At 43.1% G+C, this 20,855-nt stretch overlaps 1 protein-coding gene across 10 annotated transcripts in view; it reads right to left on the bottom strand.

The window, feature by feature from the left end:
• Positions 1-20,855, bottom strand: part of LOC118512724 (semaphorin-1A) — a 154,291-nt gene that overhangs the window by 13,619 nt on the left and 119,817 nt on the right. For all 10 annotated transcript variants that reach the window (XM_036057579.1, XM_036057574.1, XM_036057581.1 and 7 more), the window contains 6 exons: positions 14,237-14,345; positions 11,476-11,671; positions 5,217-5,321; positions 4,286-4,374; positions 3,266-3,407; positions 1,309-1,430 (listed from right to left, as the gene is read on the bottom strand). In XM_036057579.1, the coding sequence (XP_035913472.1) occupies positions 1,309-1,430; positions 3,266-3,407; positions 4,286-4,374; positions 5,217-5,321; positions 11,476-11,671; positions 14,237-14,345 (763 nt within the window). The remainder of the gene's footprint in view (positions 1-1,308; positions 1,431-3,265; positions 3,408-4,285; positions 4,375-5,216; positions 5,322-11,475; positions 11,672-14,236; positions 14,346-20,855) is intronic.

Raw genomic sequence — 20,855 nt, 5'->3', positions numbered from 1 at the left:
ACACGTTAGAATCTTTTCACGCACAAAAACTAAACTCCCCGCTAATGACATCCAGACGTACATCGAAATACGTACGCTTAATACATATCCACGCAATTAGACGATTTAACACGGGTTTCACATGCACAAATTCCCGCCAATTGCCACCGAGTGAAGGGGGGGCGGGTGGGAGTTATGGCATCCGTTTTAATTAGAGCACATTTCATCCAGCCAAACACGGATGCCCAATTTGGCTAATGGAATAAAATTTCATTAAATGAGCTGCAGCGTTCGCAAAAGCTACTGGGTGGTGGTACCGGCCGGGCGCACAGCAAACCGGTTGAGAGCAAAATTTTGCAAATGTTTACTCCAAATTCTTTACACAACCCACACGAGGCGAGATGGGTGGTATGTGGGGAGATGCAGGGTTTGCCCCCACATCATCAATGCAGTGCAATTGATCGATGATGGCTAGCAGCAGCAGCAACACCGTTATCTAGCTGTAGCATGTATGTAGAACGGCGGTACGATAGCACAATGCACGAACTGGTTGTGTACGACGAGTACGAACGCTTTTTTGTTTATCCAGGTTATTGTTCCACAACATCACACCAAAACTGTACTTTTGGGGGATGGTTATATGATACCACTTTGCTTGTGTGCGTGTGTGTGTGCATCACAACTCAATCGACCGAGGAAGGAGCATGTGGGAAATATTAAATGAATGAAATGAAAACAGCAGCAACATTTCGAAAATTGTTTTATTCACCCTGAACGCACCACAAGCTAGGTTGGTGGATAATACTCTGGACTGTAATAAACGATCCGTTTGAATATTGACCAATTTTGTTCAACATCCGTAACTAGGAAAAGCTTCCTTAACTGCATGCTCCAAAAAATAGGAGCAAAAAGGCACTGAAGGGTAATACGGCTAAGTCAATTATTGAATCGAAAACATGATGAAATAGTATTGCATTAATCTCTCACACGCTTCCCATTGTTACTACTATTACAGGGTATCCCAAAGTTTTTTTACGGCTTCCCATTGTTTTTTGAAAATACCTCAAATAATTTGGATCTCGTCGACGACAGGATTTTTAACGGTTTCCTAGATATATCTATTTTCTTCTCTTTTTTTGCTGTTTCGCATGTATGTTTAATAGGATTAGAAAAATGTTTCATAGGATTCAAAAATATTTGAGCAATAAAACCGAAAATATACAGGTATTCGTGTAAATAAACCTGCAGACGAAACCAATAGTATCTGGGAAAGCCTTAAAAAACTCCGATTTATCCTGTGCATCTACATCGCACAACACGTTAGCATACCTGCAGGGAAAATGCGCATATTGCTGATCCAGCGATTGCGTTCGGTGCCGTAGAAAACACACCGTAGATCAGCTTAGAGTTGGCATGTCCATATCTGCCCTCCACGAGATTACTGGTAGATTCTGCGAATAAAGAAAAGATCACATTAATATAGGTGAGATACACAGCGTTGCAGTACATATCAAATTATTAGATTTGAGTGGTTTTTCTAACACATAACACAGTAAATTTCTTGTCAATCAAATTATAAAAAAGGAACTCGCCCCCTTGAAAAGCAATCAAACACAGCACAGGTAAGTCATAATTTGTATTAGTTTCCAGCGAAAACAGCTATCAAAAAAACCAGCTTGATTAAATCTTCGGTGCGTTTGCTGGCGAACTCCTCCGCCTTATTTTCTGAGACCCGCTATGCTTTTCCCGGTGTCAGATGGGAAAAGGTCAATGCAATGAAAAAGAACATCCGCATGGTGTGTCTTTCGCTGCCGAACGCACGGGAAGCAAACACAGCTTCACAACTTCGTTGCAGAACTAACAGTAGCAGCAGCAGCAGCAGCAGCAGAAGAGCAAACAACATAAATGAGTTTCGATAGAAACAAGACATCGAAGGAAGAAGGATTTGAAAACTTTTTACACTTATTTTTTTCTTTCTTTCTCGCCCTAGCCAGCCAGCGCAAGTGTGTTCGTTTAGAACACTGCAATTCCCCCATTTGGCGCAGTCCATCTCCCGGTGGACCGTTTTGCTGTTGCAGCCGAGTGTCGAGCAGTTGCACCGAAGTTGCGAATTGATGACGCTGCTGTCCAACACACACACACACACCCACAAACGGGGGACCGCTTTTCGAAGCTTTCCCACCGAACGGACCCTGACGATGCGGTGATGGTGTTCAATTTTTCCTACCGCACACACAGCGAATCTTCTACCACTCACCGCAACCACCAGCCCCTGGTTCAGGGATGATGCGGCAAGATCCTTCCAACAGCGTCCGTGCACTATTCGTTCTCTTGCTTTTTTATTCACCACTAGCTGACTTTTCAATATTTTCCTAGCTAACTATTTTTCAACTGCTGTTGATTCAATTTCATTTCCTGTCTCCTGCCTTCCCGGAACCGGAACCTCGCACACACACACACCCGCATTTGCACCATTGTTTAGATGCAATCACCAGCTCCCGGGGATCGGTTCTTTTAGGAGTTGAAGTTTGAAGTGTGCAGCAGCAGCAGCTACTACTGGTTGCACACACACACACTCTTCTCGCAGCACCGGACCGAACGGGGACGGGGAGACGTCTTATTTTCGACCGCTTTTGCTTGTTGCTAAACTTTTCCCCCAACACGTTTCGAGCAACGTGTCTTCCGTTGATGTGAGCCACAAGAAAAATAAATACCCCAAATGCCCAAAATAAAGAATATAATATTCTTTCCTCACGGTGAGGTTGAAGGTGGTGCACGAAAACAACGGGCGTTTGAAAATGGACGAACTTTAAAAGGATGCTATCGTTTTCGCACACACAAAATGAACTACGTTAAAGTTAATGTTTAAATTTATGCCATGTTATGCTGGGTGATAGTTCAGGAAGGAGTTCGAAAAGACAAGTTCTCCTTAAAAGAAAAGGATAGCGTAACACATGCTAGTCTAGTTAACCTTCATCGTTAAAAAGGTTGAAATGAGTTTTAAATATTTATAACTGCTTTACTTTAAGGATTTGTAGCTTGAAGTGGGGTAATCATACAGTGGAAATTCGTATACAGTTAGAGGAGCTTTGCAGAGCAACTAAAGAACTGTAGATTTCTCTTGAGTGTTTGGTCCAACCCTGTGGAACTTTCCCAAGATATCCAATCAAAAAAAACCTGTACTTCATTGAAATATAATTAGATTGTTTAGAGCAATATTTTAAAAACTAATAAAAAAGCTTAACATAAAAAACCCTTTCTTCGATCTATAATACAAAATACTTACGAATTTCGTCGAAGTAGAAAGGAAAGTCGCCTGGCATGGAGCAGTTTAGGCGGGATTTCAAGTAAGACGTCCACCGGTTCTTTAACCGATTCGGGCCACCTTTGTCCCATTTGCACACACGAGCCACACGGCTGAAGATAGCCTAAAAAAAAAGAAAAGAAAAAAACAGTGTTGGTTAGAAAATAGAATTAAAACCATGCGCAAAAAAGCTTTAGTTCCCCTACGTATCAAGAAAATGAGCCACACAGCCCTTGCCTGGCGGTGGTGGGCAATGAACGCTTTGACAACACGGACGCAACTATGAAATGCGCCGGTAATGAAATTATTTTCCTCAACCTAGTTAAGACGTGAGGAGGACACACAAAGCCCGAGCCCCACGGTTACCCTTTTTTGCAGGTTCCCGTTCGTCTGTTTTTTTTTTCGCTTTGCTTCTCCACAGCATTAAACGTTCAAACGGTGACGAGGAAAAACTTTAGTAATATGAATGCGGCACGGTGAAAAACTATGACCCAAGGTATCGGGGGAAAAAAAAGGAAAGATGTGATAATCAAAGCAACTGAAAAAGGGAAAGAAAAGTGACAAGAATATCATAACGATTTCTTACGGTGCGGAGGTGTGTCGAAGTCAAGGAACGGAGAACACGGCTTCTTCCAAGCAAAACCTGGGAAGTAGTTAAAGTAGGGAGCACACACACACACACACACACACACACACAGAAAAAACAACAGGAATGAAACTAGGACGTGAGAAAACAAGTAGTGAAAACAAGCGAAGAAAAGCACTTTAATTAAAGTTATTTCATTATCGTTCGACATGCCCAGGCCTCGACAGGCTAATGGCGACGACAACAACGAGCAGCCCAGGCTTCCGGCTTCTTGTGAATGGGAGAAATTGTCTGTGAAATGAAAGCACAAGCACCTCGCCCAGCCCCCCGCCCGTGTGTTGATCTTTTGGACTCCGATCCATTTATGACGTCCACTAGAACGCGCACCAAGACACCCCTGCCCGCCCAGAGCTTACCTTGCCACAGTTGATGAATTCGACGGCCGTCTCGCGGAAGAAGAAGTAAACGAAGTCACCCTGCGTGAAGGATCCGACGAAGTTGGGCGCTGAAATATTTATGAAAGCGATAATGATCAATTTACACCTCTGACCCGTAAGGAGTAGAGCGGCGGGTGGGCCGCGCGGGATGTGGACGAGTTGGGAGGGACAAAGGTGCGATTAATTATTCATTTTAATGCACGACAACTATTTGCCTACCAGATGGCGCACCCGGGTGGTATTCACCGCGTTTTTGAATCGATGGAATGGATGGGTGCACAACCATCCGATGGATCCAATATTCCAAAGCCGATAATATGACGATGCTTCACAGCGTCAAGGCTATGCATTGTTGGGAATAATTATTTAGATAGTTTTGCTGCTAGTCCGAAAGGGTGCGGTGGAGGAAGAACTTGTGAATAATTCAGCTACAAATGAAACGAGGATTATCGTAGTTAGTTGGTTTTGGTGGGCACGCTTGCAGTTGTTGTTCCGAGCTTTGCAATTAGCGCTGATCGAATTGCAGCCGGTGTTTGGGTCACATTTCCGGACGGATGAAAGTAATTTTCTATGCGTATAGTACCGTGGCGCAGCATGGCGCAGATTACGTGGAACTAATGTGACTAGGGTTAGCTCTCTACCTGTACGAAGTATAAAGCTTGCTACTGCGCTACTACAGAGAGTGATAAAACTTAATTCAAATAGCTTATTCTTTTTGGCTAAACAATGAGCGCGGTGGTGGTGGGTTATGTTTTCCTTTGTTCTCGGAACCCCCAAAATGATGCTCTCTAGCGGCAGGCAAATTGCGTTTCGTTTTGCATTTGGATGGGTTGGATTGGGTTAGGGAAATTATTTGTATGTGATGTTGTTGGAATAGAAATGTTGTTCGGATTTAATCCTTTTCCCGTACCGTTCAAGCTGAGGCTGTCGTACTGCTCCGTTTGCAGATGTTCGCGATAGATAATCGGGTCGAGTCCGCTGAAATCAGCCACCGTGCCCGAGTAAAGTTCGTTATCTGGAAAAGATCAAAAGGACAGCGAGTGGGTAAATTGAATTTACAAATAAAAGCAAACATTACGGAGAAAACAAATGAATAAAATGCAGTCTAAGAGAATGTTTAATATTTGAACCCGTATGTTTAAATTATTAATCCTTTGACGTTTTTTTTTGCGATTTTTTTGAATAACTTCGTTGATTTCATTTTACCATACTAGAATGCTATGTATATTGCTGGCTTATCGAATTTATCTTTGGAAGGTTTTCTATCTTACAGAGACTTGAAATTTATGGAAAATGAAGGAAATGTTAAAGAAGTTCTTAGAGTAGCTTTCCATCTTAGATTTTAGCGAGGGAACAGGCTAGAAAGATTTCACGCATGCAGCTGTTTTTTTAAAGATCTTCTTCTCCCCCTTCTTCTTCTTGGTCTAACAACCTGCTAAGTTACGCAGGCTATCTAATGGTCCTCGTAGTAGAAAAGTTAGTAGTGCTCACTAAGAGGGAACGGTCCGGATGAGATTCGAATCCGGTCTTGCCGTGTGAGGACCGGCCTCACCATCGTTTGTACCAACGAGCCGCTGTCCTACTTATGAATTTTAAATAAAACAAGCATTAGAGCTAATAGAAGCAACTAGTCTGTTTATCTGAAGCTCGATCATCAATCGTCAATATATCAAATATTGGTGGATAACTGTTGTACAGGGGATTTTCAGAGCCATGAAGTGCCCTGGCACTCAGGACCAAATTGTAAGAACGATAACAGCATAGCGTGAAAACTATGGCGCCGTGACCAGCATAATTTAAGATGAAATATTTTCAAGCAGTAGTATACATTTTATGTGTTCAACACGAACTTTTATATGACACAACAGGATATATTATTATTATTATACTAAACAATCTAATTGCGTACTTAATAGAGCGTTCAAGTCTACAAGTTCTTCGACTGAACAATTCCCTGCAATATTAACGTGCAAAGATTACTTCCATGGACGAATCCAAAGCATGCACAAGGCAACCACCACCCATGAGTTCGTATCATTGAACAGCTTCCTTCGTTCGGTGGTCTACGTCTTTTCCGATCGTCCCATTACGATTTGTAATGAAATATACTATGCCCTTACGCACAATCAGCAACTTGAATCTAATCTGAAACGTAACGAATGTGTTCACGTGCGTTTATTGCGTGCTCCACACCGTACACCACGTGCCCTCAGTCGCCCAGATCCCGGCCAAGAAGCGGAGTCGCAAGATATAGAGAGATTGACTTTTTTCCGCTGCGCTTCAAGCGCTCAACATCAAACGAAAATGGTTGCCGAAGAATGGCACGAGCATGGGGGTTTTATGAAAATCCATCGCTCCATACCGGCGCTTCCCACAACCCTCGGTCTTCTCGGAGAAGCGTAAAGATCCATCGCTTGATGGATAATGATCAGAAACCGATTGAACGGAAAAAACCTCCACCGGAAGGATACATAATACGCGGGCGAGGACTCTTCTCTCGCTGCCTTCAACGGGTAGTTGGAAGCCACCGGGAAAGCGTGGAAGTGCTCTCCTGTGTCCTCACATTGTTTCCCACATTTTCCCGAACCATTCAGAGCGAGCGAGAGAGAGAGAGAGTTCAAGTGTCGTAATTTCCAGCGTCATGGTTGATACGCTTGAGCTACCGATACTTCCCCCTTATTTTATTTCATTTTGCGTTTTGATAGGTTAGAGTATGTGCAGCTTTTTTGTTGCTGTTATTTTTTTTCTCAACGGCGCTTGTATCAAAGGAAAGGAAAATCAAACCGCTCACCGGTTTTTGGGCTGCGGATAATGAGATTCCTGCGGGAAACCGGCTAAACCACCCAAAACCTACCACCAACAACATCATCATCATCATCATCGGCGATATCACCCCGACCACCTTACCCACCCAGAGAGCCTTATCAAAGTTGCTGCTGCTGCTGCATAGGGTGGCTGAATGAGTGGGTGGGTTGGGAAAACAGGGATTTGGTCGATACATTTGCAGACACGCTACCGATGGTAAAATGGATGTTGGAAAACGATAACAAATTAAATTCATTCCGCTTTCAGCTTTCGCTCTAGCTTTTCACGTACTATTCCGGCTTCACGTGCATCTTGTTTGGGGGGGTTTTTTAACACAAAAAAACCCTTCGAGACAAAAAAATAAATCCCGCGCTCTACAAACATGCGAGACTTTATGTTTTAAAGGCTACCCGCAACACGACCACTTGTATATGGCAAATTGAGCACGTAAATAAGTAATAAATCCTTGTGTAGTTCTCGGGAGGGAAGGCATTCGCTCGCTTTTTCGGAGGGTCGAGTAGTGTTGCCGCGTCCCGGAAGGACACAAACACAACCATCCCTTTTGCATTTGCTATTCATTGTTTCGGGTATGACCCTGTGCTTTTACAAGCTTTGTGCTGCAGCAGTCCTTTGCCGACAGCATAAAATTGACTCAATCCCGCGGCACGGAAATCCTTTTCAGTTTTGGTCATATTTTCTTCTTCGTTTTTCGTGTGTATGGCGTTTGCGTTACTGCGCGAGAAAATAAACTGCCACACTGTCCTAAGCTAACAGGCTAACGAACACGAACGATGAGATTTTCACCAGTTTTGCTCTGCATTAAGGCCGAAGCCCGGAACGCGAACACTGCGCACTGCCAAATATGGTACGCGAGAGTGCATTTCGGGTGCAATTTCAAAGTAGACAAGCAAATTGTGGAGAATATATGATGAGGCATTTTTCCGTGCGCTTCAAACAATAACCGACCCATTTCAACAAGCGCAGAAAACAGCTTCGTTTAGCTTGTTGGCAGCTGGTGTAAAATCAGCTTCCGGCTGGCCATTGTTCATGGGCAAAGCAGAGCAAGTGTCTTGTCAATTTTAAAAGTGTCTTACTTATGCAATGTGAAAAGCATATGAAAGTATAAGTAAAATCTTATACCAGAGTCTGCACTATAACATTAGGGTTAAAGGTAACTGTAGAGGAGTAGAGAGTACAATCAGCTCTACTTAATAGTGGTGACCAACTTCAATGGAACTCTATAAGTGGATTTTATTGTGAAGAGTAGTTTTTCATGATGATGAGTCACACTTCTTACCCTGGATGTGGAATGAGAGGAACAAATTAATCAATAGGATATTTCGAATCTATGCAATTTCTTTGTCGAACTAAGGGCGTAACGACTTCATCCATAATAGTTCGAGCCGGGTCATAGCCTACAAAATAGTTGTCATTTTTAGACTTTTTGCTACTTCAAAACCTATAACTATCTGGGGCGGCCCGGTTGTACATGTGACAGCGGCGCCGGTCTTCACACGGCAGGGCCGGCGTTCAAATCCCACCTGGGCAGTTCCTCCATAGGGAGGACTGACTGTCTAACTATGCGATATCAATAAGTTTATTAAGCAAAATAATGGAAGGCATGACGTAAGAGGTCGTCAGGCCAAGAAAAGAGAGAGAGAGAGAGAGAGAGAGAGAGAGAGAGAGAGATGAAGTCATATATATTTTATATGAAATTATATTGAGGTTATTCTTTGCCTCATTCACCAGAAATTAGGCATTATTTCCGATGAGGAAAACTGGCCACAGGATAGCACCACTTTCATTCTTTCGTTTTGTTTTTTTTTTCAAAAGCCGTGACGTTTGGCTTCATAAACTAGAACAAATTTAGCAGGATATAAATGTATGTATGAACTAGACTTCTCCAAGTCACATTTGCTGTCATATTTTAAATCACTTCATCAATAGATGAACTGAAGCTGCTGGATTACATCATCAGGGTACATTACCCCAAGCGTTTTGATTTATGAAACTACAGAAATATGTTCTTCTTCTAATTGAATTTCAAGTTACGTATTTGATTTTCTGTTTGTCATAATCTATCCCTATTCCTAGTTAAATAAAACTTACAATTGCAAACATAGGGATTCTAAAACCTCTACTGCCGCTTCCACTAACTCTGAGCCATGCGTTCAAATTATTACAGCAAACAAAGAGCCAAGCCAAGCATTCTTCCTGCTCATGTGCATGTTTACTTTATTGCACATATCTTCGTTCAACCTTTTTTTTTTGCTGTTGCTGGTCCTTGATCTCCCTTACCAAAAATCTACCCACATCCGGTCAGGTCATTACTCGTAAGCCAATTTATGTAGCGCTTGTTTCCGCTCCACCGAAAGAATACAGTTTACATTTTTTGTTCCCTTCTTTTCCCCGCCGGAACCACCACCGGGACCGCCCGCGTGACCATGGACATAAGCAATAACGTTTATAACGGGATGTGTTGTGTTCCCAAAGCGCAAACTAGGGCTTCTTCCGGCTAACTTTTTTCACCATCGTTACGTAAACGGTTACGTGATTTCCGGTCTGTGACTAATGAAGGAGCGGTTCCCCGAACAGCTGCGCTCCAACCAAAACCGTATCGCGCACTTTCGGGGAGCGATGTTTTTTTCTTTTCCTTCGTTACTCCACCTAACGACTCCTTTCCATATAGCGTCCTACGAATGGGAAGAAAATATGTTTTCCTGCGCTTGAATGTTTTGAACGCCAGAGCATGCGGGCGTACGGTCACACAGAGCTTTTTTGGTTACAGTGTTTGTTTTTTTTTTTTTTGTCGTCTTCTGGTCATTTCGTCGCAATTATCGTTACCAGAAAGAATTCCAAAATTAGGGGAAAGAAATTCTCCCCGACGACAACCGTTCCTCCTGCTCGCCACCGGAATGGCGGCGTCGGCGAAGCCGAATATTTGCAGGTAGTCGAATACCCGCGCGGCAAAGAATCCTTAGCCTTTAGGATTAAAACCGTGAACTTTGCGTGAAGTACGACCGTATGGGAACGAGGAATATTGGGGAGGAAAACAACGAAGAAAAAAACTGTACACATACACACACACACCAAAAACCTGGAGAAAACTTGTTCTTGTTTCATAGCGACCCGGGCTGGTGGAGGAACGTACAACCAAGAGGACCTTCGAAGCATACCATAAACTTGCTTTCCCTGTTTGCCACGCTTCTTCGCTTCGACCGGGACGCACACCGAGCACGGTAAACACATACACGGGAAAAGCAAACATAATAGCGCCCGTCAAGAAAGCGCCAGTTCAAGTGGAAAACTTGTCGTCTCTCGCTTGCCTCGTCGGTGGAGTGCAGGTGCTGGTGGTCGCTTACTCCCAAAGAAAAATAAGATGCATGGGAAAAAGTTTTGCCTTGTTGTCTTCCTGCCTTTTTCTCTCGGGTGTGCTAGGGTTTGACACGACCGGGGGAGTTCTGCGAGCAAACGAGGAACTTCAACGCGACTTGGTTGGTTTGTACAGAAATTGTATGCATATTTTTCCTCCAGCTCCCGCTTTTTATGAATTATCCTGTGAAAACAGGCCCTTCTTCTGGTGGAAGCTGTGTGTGTGTGTGTGTAGGAGGAGGACCCGTGTGGGTCCGTGGCGCTGTTGCTGGTGATGAAGGTGATGGATGGATGTGGGAATATGGTGAAAGGTAAAAGGAGCTGTTGTGTTAGCAACCATCCGAGCCATTCATCTTTTCGTGAGCGGCACACTGGATTGGTGACGAACTTGTTCAACGAAACGGATGGAATGCAGTTGCCACATTTGATTTTTTTGTTTTGTTATCCCTTTGAGCTGCCTCACATGTGCTTCATCTCTCTCTCTCTCTCTCTCTCTGGACGTATGCATGTTTTATGAATGGGAATGTTGGATGTTGAATGGCGACATAAGATTTTTTTTTAAATAGGCCGCTCAACACACCAACTCACACGATCAATTCTATGCGTCAATGAGGTGTGAAAAGATATCAATTATCATCAATTTTTATGACCGAAAGAAGGTAAGAAGTAGGCCAGTTGCCGGAATTGTAGCATTAGACTTTAAAATACGTCCTGAACTGTTCTAATAAGCTTCGCGTTTTAATTAAAGCTCACACGAGAAACTATTTCATTTCGACGAGTTAATTACAAATTACTTAACAAGAAAAAAGCAATTACGAGCATTCTCATGCTCAATTCGTGGTATTTTATCACCCCATTTAATTTAAATTTTACCAAATTGTCATCTGTTCAATACTTTTGTGGGATGTGTTTTTGACATAATACCATTTGGTTCAATATATAAAATGAAGCACACTACAACCTTCTGGTTATAATTTATTTCCAACACTTACCTACGAACACAGCCGTGGAGTTGTGCGTCGGATCGTACGGACACATTGCCTGCCCCGGCTTCTCCGTCTCCATCGAGTAGTTGTTGCCGTTGATGGAGTACGTCCGACACAGCGGTCGAAACGCGTTCGTCCCGCAGCTCAGCAGTGATCCTTGCGCAGGGATTGCCAACACTCGGATATAGTTTTGGCAGAGGTCCTAGACAATCGCGTGCAAACGGAAAACGAGATGCAAAAACAGAGAATGATTAATTTTGTCTAGGTTCGCTAGTGCTAGTCTTTTTGCTATTCACGCCTGGTGTAGATATATCAGCTTCAGTTGCAAATGAAAGATAAACAAAACGGAAAAATTGCCCAGTTCACGATAGTGTTTTTTGGCATGGAGACACAATTTTGGAAACGAATTTCAGGGTGATACATTTTAGCCTCGAGAAGCGCGTGGTAGGGGTGTTTGTGTTGGAACTCGTTTAAATTGTGATTATATTTTTCTTTGTTATCAACAAACAATTTCATCACCTCGCGGGTAACTAGACAATATCTGCTGCTTTGTGCTTGTGAATATCTTATGCAAATCAAATTATATTTCGAAACCATCATACGAAGCATAGAGAATTTTAATGGGTGTTGTTCAAAAGAAGAGAAAGTCAAATATGAAATGGGAATTCCAAGAGACAAACCATCAAAAGCAACTCCCAGTTTACATACTGTCAAACAGTTGGGACAACTACTAAACGAATCGCAATTCTAGATGCTGATTTGTTACCCTTGTGATCCTCAACAAATTTTAATCACAACAATAATACTTATTCCTCATAATGCGGACTAACGTTCCTCTGCAACACCACAAATAGAGTTCAAACGATAGTAGTATTCAAACAATTGTGCTCAGCATAAGAATCGCAAGGATTTGATGAGCTGGTCATGTCATGAGTCCGCTAGTCCGCAAGCTCTTTTTATGAATTTCAACCAGAAAGGCAATCGGCAGTCGGGGCTTGATCATCAACTTGATATTGGCTTGATATTGCTCTCAGCATCACTGCCACCGTAAATGCAGTTACGTTCAGTTACCTTTGCCTTTTTCATAGCGTCCCAATTTTTCTACACCATAAATTTAAATACAAAAGGTGGTTTCATTCACGCCAAACTACAAAAAGTCTCTATTTCAATCAATCAGTTTCGGCATTCAATTTTAGACAGCGTGAGACGTGAGCGATTGAATTGCAAATATCGTTATTTACATAACAGGAAAAGCAACACCAACTTTCAATTAAAACCCGCGTTTTGCTGTATACAACCACACGAAAGCGTCAGCCAATTAACACTAAAATGTACATAATAGCTACTGCTGTACTTCGAGCGTTCCGGTGTCAATGGTAATCGGTTTAAATTTAATTTCACTGAAAGCTCCACAACAATCGCTGCAGCACTTTCATGTGTTTATTATACGAAGATTACACATCGTACATCCTTAGAAATAGTGTTATGGCAAACATCCTGTTCTTCTCGATACTGTGCCTCCCAAAAATTGGTCAAAAGAAAACAAAGTCTTTGTCCTCGGGTACTGATACGGGGTTGTTTCAACACAGGGTGACCCTCTCGCTTTCTCTCTCTCTCTCCGTCGCTCGGAAAACTCCGAGCCCCAGAAAACCCAACCCTGCCGAATGGACGTCGGTATTACACGCCCAGCTCACCGGGCCCCTTTCCACTACTTGCGTTAGTGCAGCTGGAATAATTTTAATTAAGTTGAATGGTGAGATAGAATATTTGGACAGTCGTATCTTTTCTTCTTCCCTCTGGACAATACTGATTCGTTCACCCCCCACCCCCTCCCACTGTTATGGATTATTATTTTCGCAACTAGTATCATAAGCAAACAGAACGCGCCGAAATTGCTTTCGGTCACACAACACAACACACAGCCACTCGAACAACGGTCCGATGTGGGCATCGCGTGCAAAAGCTCGAACTGGATGGTTGGAAAATATTCCGGGATATAAGGACACCGTTTCCCTTTCGCCGGTGGCGCTCATGATCAGTGGGAGCGCGTACATGTTATCGCAGGTCATTTGCATAACCAAATCGTTAGCAACAACTTTAGCGGCTGGCAAGCTCCCCCCGAAACTTTGTTTATCCTTTGCATTTGCGTTAAAAAAGAAAAAAATACCCCGTCGAAATCGTCCTTCAACATGACAACTCAGTGGAACATGAAAACAGATACAGTGGTTGACAGAAAAATAAAGATCGCCTTGAGCTTTCTGCACGATAAGCGATATTCGAAAGCGTCACAAATGAATAAGGGAGCTGCTAGCCAATATTCTGGGTTGGAGATACTTTTTTGGCTTATAATCCGGATGAGTAAGTCTGAGAGACTCTTAACAACTGTTGCCTATTTATAACTATCCGTAACATTTATCAAAAGGCTACCTAACAACTGCATGTCCTTAAACACGATTCGAAATAATTAAAAAATATTGTTTTGTAATTTGTAATTCTTCTTATGACTTTGCCACAAACACCAATTTGTCCTCCACCCAGTGTATACGGTTATGAGCGATTAGTGCACATTGAAAAGTCTGATTATCACCCTCCAAAAAGGAGCCAAACCAAAGAACCAAAGGAGAGTAAACGTTATGTGAGCTCGCCCCACAGATAAGCCGGCTCAAATGAAAGTAAACCTTTTCGTCCAAGGGGAAAGGACCCCTGGTTTTTCATCTACTGTTCGAGCAACTTTTTACACTCGGTAAATGGAAATGGCCATCCGTACCTCATCCTTGCCCTTAACAATGCACATCTTGATGTCGTCGTCCGTGGAGTACCACGAGAGACGCGTCGTTTCCGCCAGATCGTAGATGCTGAGATTGTAGACGATGTTCCTGCAAGGGAGATAGAGAGAGAGAAAAAACGAAAAGATAAGACCATTAAATTACGCAAAAATGGGCACGACGATTAGGTGTGTAAGATATATCACAGCTGGAGCTGGAGAGTATGGCAGGGTGGATAATGAAGGTTTATAGTACAATTTGTGGAATATTTTATTACAGTTTGTAGAGGGCAGTTTTGCAAATATTATGCGATACTTTGCAGCAAATCTGAATAGATTTTGTATATTTCTTTTTACATTGCGAAGAGAGAAGAGACAAACGAGCTGGAATTGTAACGTCACAATATTTAACATAACAAATCTAGTGCATTAGAACTTTCTTCCACTTGAGTAAGTGAAAGAAATCCGGAGCAATTTTCCCGAGACTGAAAAAAAGAACAATATAACTAGCTTCTCGACACACACAACGACGACTACTCGTCTACACTGAGAGACCAACGTTACGGTCGAAGTGGAAAGAAACGCCCTGTAAGCTCTCCGCCATACCTCGAAAAGCTGGCCAGTTTGCAACACAATGGCGGCAATATATGAAAAGCGTTCCTGGTGCCAAGTGCTTCCGAGAGTCCGAGTGGCGGAAAATGTCTCTTCAAATTGCAATACCACACACACACACACACGCGCCAGAGCGATGCGTGGTGAGCGTGGTTTGGTCACGTGCAGACGTAGGTAAATTGTGGATGATGTCAAGTCTCAGTATGTGTGTGATTTTCAACACCTGTACACCTTTTCTTACAGTCGGAAGCAGGCTATTTCCTACTGGGAAACAGACCAACAAACGATGAAACGAATTAAATTGCTCATGGTGTGGTTTATTACCAAGCGAAATACGCGTCACATGTTGAAAGGAATAGTTAATTATCGTATACTTAGAATACTTTAAATTGAGAACAAACTTGCACAAGCACTCAAAAAGATTTAGGAAGGAACGGTTTAAAAATCTTCAAGCTACTGTTCTGATATCATAGTCTTTATGCTCAAATTGTATCAATAAATTAAACGCTAAATACGTTTCTCATTAGATGTTCTGTCAAAACACGTTCGAATAATGGTGTGCCGTACCGTTTCCGCAACTTTGATGATCCTTTTAATTTACGGGCTTCGCATTATCAACTTAGCTGACAGTCTGTCCTGGAGCGTCTTGAGGCGATAAAAATACAAAGATAGCGCTTTTTCGCAACCGGCTAACCAAATCCCGGCAAAAGAGCATACACCTCCACCCGAACCGAAGTCCATTAAATGTTGCAAAAACCATCATCCTAATGTCCCTCGGAGGCGGGTCCCCCATACGTGAGCCTGTCAAATACATCCCAGCACGAACCACCACGTATCCGTGTCAACCGCACAATCATCCGAAAAGCTAAATATTTCGGTAAGCACGGGTAATATTCTCCGCAGCAGACAGCAATTAGGTGTCGTCATAAATTACGTTTATATTCATTACATCAATTTGTAACTGCCACAGCCTCGCATCATCTGCCAACCGAAGGAAATGGGCTCGAGTATCGTCACACATATGCCCATCCACTGTGCCGCCACTGTGGGTTGATGTTGCTGCCGCTAGTGATGACGATCGTGATGGAATCTCAAAATTCAAAAACACACACACACACACATCTCGAAACTAACGCACCGAAAATGGGTGCGAATGTGATGAGTCCGTGGGAGGGTTTCACTCGAAATATCGCATACAACAAAATTCCATTTCGATGCTTCCTTCGAACGAACTTCTCGGCCCATTCGGTCGACGTCGAATCGCACATCAGTTTGACATGACGTTCTTGGTGCGCGCTCTTGTCAAAATCGTTCCCTCGCCGTGCGATGGGGAACGACATGCCGTCACTCAATTTAAATTAGTCAACCGTTTTTTTCCAAAAGAATACGCACCATCCGCCCGAAGCTGCCGTAGCAATAATGCATAACTAGACATTTCTAAGAAGCTGCGGTTGCGTACAGATGGCTTAGAATTAATATCATTACATTGCCAGAACGTAGACTCATCATCTCGGTGATGCTGGAACGTCACTGGCGGGTGCGCGAAAGATTAACCCCACCCAACGCTTGCTGAAGACACACCAATCAACACCGCTCATAATATTAAGCGCAATAGTTTGGAAGACTGTTTTAACTTTTCAACAATTAATGCTAATTTATGAAGGCGCCCGTACCACATGTTGGCGCTACTGTATCACACAACTGGTGCGCGTTGTTGACTTTTCACATAAATATACACTGCACGGAGTTGCCGGCTGGCCAGAGTCGAACCGATTGCCCTCCTTCCCACATCGGCAGCAGCATCACCATGAATGAGAACGGAAGGTCACCATAAATCAATAAACAAACATGCTCCCAAGCACATGTTTGCGTAGGCATTCGCTGACAATGGCTGTGTGTGCGTCTGTGGCAAAGAGGGCGATTTTGGTGATGGTGGTGGTGGTCAAGTGCAGGCATGCTTTATTGCATTCTTCACCCCATATCGTGGAACCCAGCTGCCAGCCAGAGGTTAATGAAGAAAGCGTGCACATTTATTGGGCTGCTTCTGATGGTATCATCATTCGTGAGATACGGGGTAAGCATCAGCGTGGCAGATAAGAATTAGAGGACACAATGTAAGTGACAAAGCATCCAAAACATCAACATTGGTTCTCAAATATCTAACAAATCTACTTCGAATGTTCGGGCACGATATATGCTCCTAAAAAACATCCATATATATACAGACGTACAAGACGACGAAGAAGAGAATAAATGCAAGACAAATATTCTTCAACTTATTGATCTTCTTTCACGGCAATTGACTGTTAACTAAGCCATTGCTCACCAAAAAATACAGGATATCTGACTGAGCCTTGGTTATCATGGACTGAGCATTGAGTTAATCATGGTTATAGAACTATTGGACCAAGCCGATAGAGGATTGTCTATAAAATCTATTGAAAGCTACAGTCCCTGACCTTGATTCAGAGCATTTGCAAAAGGCAATATGGACGATGAGTTTTGTACAAAAATGAACCAATCAATGAACCATCGTATGAAAATTAATTAAAATAAATCTTTCAAATATAGCTAGACACAAGAAAATTGAATCAAAAATAATAAACAACCGATTTGACATTCTAAACACTGCTTATCCTGCAACCCGAATAAAAGGAAGCCCGAAGCTCTTTGTCCGATGCTGAGTAAAACACGCACAGCTACTACAACAACGAAAAAACCAGGCACACAAATATTCCTTTGACACCGTATTCCATCACTTTTGCGACATCATTCTCAATTCTGTGGACCGTTTACACATGTGTGCCCAAAACCTCACCATCCTCCACCCCAAATGGTTCTTCCCGGCAGGCTGTGGCTGGATGGACACAAATGCAGGGAAAATGTGTGCCGTGACGAAAAATGTCATAAAGCGTTTCACCAGCACCACCACCATACCATTGCGAAAAGCTTCCCATTTTCCCACTGCGCACCAAAGAAAGGGGAAAAACTCCTCTCGGTAATCATTTTTCATTCCGCTTCGCACAGTGGCACATTTCACGAGTAAAAGCAAACTAATTTATCACACTGAATTACCACCGTAGGGCGCCTATCAACCGTCAACGGCGGCTTCAGACTTTATGCGTTGCTGCTTTTATGAGTCCATTACAACCCGTTACAACTCGCCGCAATTGGAAGAACCCCATTTTGCCCTATGCTTCGTGAGCATGATTTTGCACAAGAACCGTCGTCACAGCGTCGATGTGACCGTGCATTGCGCTTGCATGCAGTTGGCTTTTCTTCCGGCCATTCTCAAGCAGCGACCACCAAGCACCGGGGGTACACTCAAGCCTTGGGAACCAGAAACGACCCTCCCCAAAAGCAACGAGCTCTTATGCAACTGATCCTGCTGGTCCTGCCGGTGCTACCGGCGATGGTGGTGGTCAATGGGCACGACTCGCTAGGACTTTGCTTCTTCGAGTGTGTTCATGACTTTCGTCGCCTGTTTGTCCAGGCGAACTGGTGGGGAGGAACTCGTTCCTGCAACATCCGGACTGGCACACCACACGCTCGGTACACACGTCGGTAAATAATCAATCACTTCACTTCAGTAAACCTCATGAAGCATCTACACACACACAATCACACACCCCGATTTTCCGTGTAACTCTGAAGGCACAAGTTTTCACAAGGCAACAAGTTTTTCCAAGCGTTGCTCGAATGGTTCGAGCTGTTCCGGTCCAGGAGAGGTGATCGCACACAATCGGGTATGGAAGAACGTGTGTGTGTGTGAGTGAGTACTTGGTGCATTCAATTGAGAGACGATGGTACTGTTGGCAGCTCTTGACGGGCTTTCGGACCATGTTAAAGAGCATGTCAGCACTGGCACAAGATTTTAAATTCCTCAATTTTTACATTGCTTAAGGTTCACGAAACTTGACACAGGACACTCAATATTTAAAGCATATAAATTCCACAGTAATATAGAGCAACTCGCTGCTTTAAGTAAAATTTTAGTCCTTTTTCTCAACATTTCAATTAAATAAATACGAATAGTCCAACATAAAAGATTCAAAACATTGTTTTGTATGACCTAATCGCTCCACTATACGACTAATGCCAAACACCACGTACGGAAAGGTACAAGTGTCAAAAGTTATCCAGCAAAAGTTTAATTAAATTCGTACTCAAGCGACCGGAACGCAACATCCACAGCACAGCAGCGACAGGAGCATTTTGCTCCCCGAGTCCAATGAGCACGAGACTCACAACATTTCCATGAACCCATTACGAACGACGCGAACACTTGTACCGGAACGGGAACTATCATAACCGCGCATACAATCACTTCTAAAACTTTTTCCCACTTGATTTTCATTTGGGTATTACTGTACGCCGCCACCACTGTGCATATTTCCCGATCGTCCGATGCACTGCGCGGAAAAAGCTTCACACTGGCTCGGTTTGGCTCGGTTAGCTGGCATCGGTTCGAGGATGATGCAATAAAAGTGCATCATAAGCATTTTTATTAATCCCTGCACCGTCCACTGGTTGCAGATATCCGGTGCATCCGGCGGCGCCCGCGTACACACGCAATATCCTCACTCTCGATGCAGCGGTACACGGTACGGTACTCGTAAACCTCTTTTTTATGGTGCATTATGTTTAATGTCACTTTATCGTATATCCACTGCTCAGTACCGCTTCTAGAGTACGGTGATGGAAGCGATATATTTTATCGTATCATCTCACTTCCTTTGGGCGGTTTTTGCGCTAAGAAGGAGCACCGCTTGCAAGCTCGGTACTTGCTGCGCAAAGATCAGGCAAAGAATCGTATTTTTATTTGGTTTTTTACTGCGATGGTCTTCCTACCGTTCGAAAGCATATGTTTGCAACGGCAAAGCTCATTGCACAAGAAGAAAAAATCGTGTGTGCTGTAAAATACGCACATGCCAAGCACATGTCGATTCGAAGCGGCAAGAAGGGCTGATGATGGAGGCGCCCAGTCAATGGTGAAAGTGCACAAGGCAGTCACATTATTTTAATCCCGCAAATCACTATGGATGTAGACTTAATTTAAAAAAAGAGACTTATTTAAGATAAATTTAATGAATAACAATAAAACATAAACTCAGGTAAGTAAAGCACTGTTCATGGCAGATCCCCAACAACCAGCGTTATTTTTAGTAACTTCACTAATGGTAATTTTATCAACTTTTTTACTGCTATTTGTAGGCATTGACGCATACTTTTCAGCTTTGCAACAATTCCTGGATGTGCGTAAGTATTTTCTTACATTATCAATAGATGAAATTACAGCTTAACAGATTAATTTTACATTCCTCTTTCCCGATTCCCGAAATCCCGATCAATTCAACTGCTTCCAGTTGTTGAACAAATTAAGGGACCTACCCAGGATTGCTGGATTGTGATGTGGCGAAAAAACATACACTATAGTTTAATTCCCGTTCGAAGAATCGGTTGACGAGCAAGCTTCCCCACATTTTGTGCCTCATAACAACCAGAGAGAAACCAGAAGCTGCACTAGCAGTGTTGACAAAATACAACGTCAACGTCAAGTGCGATGACAGCCGACCGCGGAAGTACGCAGCCACTTAAGGATGAGCCACGAGCGCAGCCGAAGAGAAAAAAAAACCTAGCCAGAGAGAGCCGAAGAAAGAGAGCGAAGGGAAAGGGCGAATGACCGCGTTACACACGGCAGTAACAACCATATAGCGAGAGAAGGAAGACATTAAGTTTTTTATCTGCTAAAAGTGTAACTAAAAATTACAAAAAGAATACACTTATTCACGGATGTAGAAAAGGCGTCTAGTTCATTTATTCTCGCGGATTGTTGCCTGTTGCATTTGCAACAAGCAGACCAAAACACGCGTCCGAATGAAATTAAAATCAGGCTTTGGCTAGGCATGAATGTCGCATTTGTTTGGAGTACGAGGTATACTTAAAATGGATGTCAGGCAGGATGCTGATCAAAACCCAAATGTGTTTTAAACAAAACAGGGTGACATTC

This window comes from Anopheles stephensi, chromosome 3 (genome assembly GCF_013141755.1).
Source record: "Anopheles stephensi strain Indian chromosome 3, UCI_ANSTEP_V1.0, whole genome shotgun sequence".
Taxonomy (NCBI): Eukaryota; Metazoa; Arthropoda; class Insecta; order Diptera; family Culicidae; genus Anopheles; species Anopheles stephensi.
This window is presented reverse-complemented; position numbering and strand designations above follow the sequence as displayed.